The sequence below is a fragment of the Dipteris shenzhenensis genome, chromosome 9 (assembly GCF_047967505.1).
Source record: "Dipteris shenzhenensis isolate YYH24624 ecotype China chromosome 9, Dip_SZ_1.0, whole genome shotgun sequence".
Lineage (NCBI taxonomy): Eukaryota > Viridiplantae > Streptophyta > Polypodiopsida > Gleicheniales > Dipteridaceae > Dipteris > Dipteris shenzhenensis.
In genome coordinates this window covers 27,942,102-27,944,996 of record NC_141604.1, presented here as the reverse complement: position 1 = coordinate 27,944,996, position 2,895 = coordinate 27,942,102, and the positions used below count along the sequence as shown (strand labels likewise).

General features: G+C 48.0%; 1 protein-coding gene across 1 annotated transcript; it reads left to right on the top strand.

Moving 5' to 3' along the window:
- The first annotated feature begins 206 nt into the window (after positions 1-206).
- On the top strand, positions 207-1,703 carry LOC147898460 (uncharacterized). Its single transcript, XM_087379175.1, has one exon. It carries the CDS (start codon positions 207-209, stop codon positions 1,701-1,703), a length of 1,497 nt encoding a protein of 498 aa, XP_087235301.1.
- The last annotated feature ends 1,192 nt before the right edge of the window (positions 1,704-2,895 follow it).

The following is a 2,895-nucleotide window of genomic DNA, read 5'->3' as shown; positions in this document are numbered from 1 at the left end:
TTCCTCGCAGTATCGGAAGAAAAATTAAACCTCCGTGCCAGGTATTTTCCTTCCCTCAGCCTCGAATTAAACAGACTCTCTCCGAACTTGCTCAAATTTTTAACTTAAATACATTGTTGCGACGCGTAGGTCACACGTACAAGAAAGCTTACGTGCTTTGTAAGCAGCTAAACTCGCAATCCGTTGACAGAAGATCTCGCTACAGCATGACGTGGGATAATGCTGCCGACTTGAAGGACAAGATCCGCCAACTCCAAGAACGGACTCCTCCGTTCCAACGGTACTGGGTGGAACGCTCCCGATCCCCTTACAGAACCATTAAGGGATTGGCAGAGATCCATAGAACGCTCGCAGATGGGAAGAGGACCCTTGGAGATTTGTACGCAATTCCAAGCGTGAGAGAAGAAATGGCCGACTTGAAAAAGAAACTTGAAGGAATATCGGCTGAGAACTCTTCCCTTCGAAAGCTCCGAAGGGAACTCGATGCTGCTTTGGCGCAGACAAAAAGGGAACTAGCAGAAGCCGAGGCAAAGGTTGCAGAGTCAGAGTTCCAAGCTACGGAGGCGAGGGCAAGGATGAACTCGTTGGACCAAGACATCGGGAAGCTATGCGAGCTGAGCAAGCTGTTGACGCAAGAGAACACGACGCTGCAGGTGCAGAACAAGGAGAGGGAGGCGGAGGTGCAAGCGTTGAAGGAAGAAAGTGAGGCGTGGAAGAAAGAAGTGCAAGCGATGAAGGCAGAGAGCGAGGTGTGGAAGAAAGAGGGTGAAGGGTGGAAAGAAAAGAGCGAGGAACTGAGGGAGGAGTTGGGGAGGGTGAGGGAGGAGAAGGAGGAGCTAGGGAGGGAGGTGGAGAGGTGGGGGAGGAGGGAGGAGGAGGAGGAGGAGAAGGAGGGGGGGGGGAGAGTGAGAAGGGTGGTGGAGGTGGAGAGGTGGAAGGAGGAGGTGGAGAAGATGAATGAGAGGATGGAGGAGATGCAGAAGCGAATGGAGGCTGAGAGGGGGATGTGGGAGGAGGAGAAGAAGGCGTTGAAGGATGAAGAGATGGAGGAGAAGGCAAGGCTTGAGACGAAGGTGATGGAATTGAGCGAGCAAACAGCAGAGATGGAGGACGCCATAGCCGAATACGAAGCCGAGTTCAAACACTTAAGCCAAGACGTAGAACGTGAACGCCTCAGGGTGGCGGAATTGGAGACGGCTTCCCATCGCCCTATCCGAAGCCCCTCCGACGACGTGGACTCCTCCGACCTCGACTTCGCCCACCTCAGCCGCCACCTGTCCTCCTTCCTCTTCTACCGCGAGAGCTCCCCCGACGCCGACCGCCTCGTTCAGCTCGAATTCGAGAAGATGACCGCCTCATTCGCCCGCGGCCTCCTCCAGGTGGAGGCCGAGATCGCCACGTGGAAGGAGAAGGTGGCGCAGCTCGAGGCCGCGCTCGTTTCGGCCAAGGACTCCGCCACCTCCAGCCACCGCACCGCCTCCCATCTCGTCTCGGAGCTCGCCGCCGTCACGCAGGTGCTCACGCGGACGCCACCTCTGCCGCCGCTGCTGCTGCCGGCGGCGGCGGCTCCTCCTCTTCCGCCGCCTCCTCGTCGACGTGCGTCCACCTCGGCCCTTGTTCCTGCCACCGTGGCGTCCGGTGCGCTTGCCGGGGGCTTGTACGTCGCCGTCAAGCTCCTCCAAGCCAGTAGAAGCTTCTCTTAGGTTTCGAGGAGCTCGAAGATCGGCTATATCCCAAAATCTCCTCACAAATATTTGTATGCATATATAATTTTTATTCCCTCAATTTTCTATGCATTTTCTATTTTGAAATCATCGCTAACTCTCTCTCTCTCTCTCTCTCTCTCTCTCAATAGATATATATACCCCTTCTTTCAACCTTTACTTCCTTGGAATACAAAGGAAATGATTTTGCAATTTCATCTAAAGTGTATTGGTGTGTGGTTAGCACATGTGCAAAAGACCTCATTTCTATCTTATCGCTTTCCAATGAGATGTTCAATGGGGGGCAGGGGGCACGCTTGCTCTTTCACTTAAAGGTGCACCAATTTATGAAAACTTGACATGCTCTCAACCACTCCAAGACATTTAATGAAGGTACAAATTCTTATACTATATTCTTTATGAAAACTTGAAATGCTCTCAACCACTCCAAGATATTTAATGAAGGTTCAAATTCTATTACTATATTCTTACATAGTCATAGTATGGTTAGCATAAGTCACAGTATGGTTACTATATTCTTACATAGTCATGGTTAGCATAAGTTCAAAAGAACATGTTGTCTTACAAGATCACACGATCTATTTCTCATTGTTTGCCACAAATCCCTTGGTTGTTTAATTAATGGTACACCAAATTTATAATAACCTTTCTCATAGCACATGCAACTATAAGAATTTAATGAAGGTATTCAATTACATCTTCCCCCTCTCAAACTACATTGAAATAAATGACTTGGAATCGTATACCGCACGTGTGCACGTGTGCAAGCGCAAGCACACACGCGCACGTGCACACACACACACACATAGAGAGAGAGAGACCTTCATAAGACTAGAATATATCCAATCTTACAAATTCAATTTTTGTAATAACACAAGTGAAAGAACAAGAAACACCAGGAGTCTATAATTGACTTTAAAGTAAATTAGAAAAGTAAAAAATAAAAATAACTTAGTAACCAAAGCTACACTTATGTTCTCAGTAATACCCCAACATAACCTACCCTCTAGGTTTTGAAAAATCTCTTGGGTTAGCCCAATACTTACTAAGCTTTGAAATCCCAACCCAAACAAGAGATTATATGTACATACATTTGATATCCTTATTGCTTGCTTCTTGTGCTGCGTTTTATGATTGTAAAGGCAATATATATTATTGTTTTTAAATTAGT

Coding starts and splice junctions, on each gene's coding strand:
- LOC147898460 (XM_087379175.1), top strand. CDS start 207: ATGACGTGGGATAATGCTGCCGACTTGAAGGACAAGATCCGCCAACTC.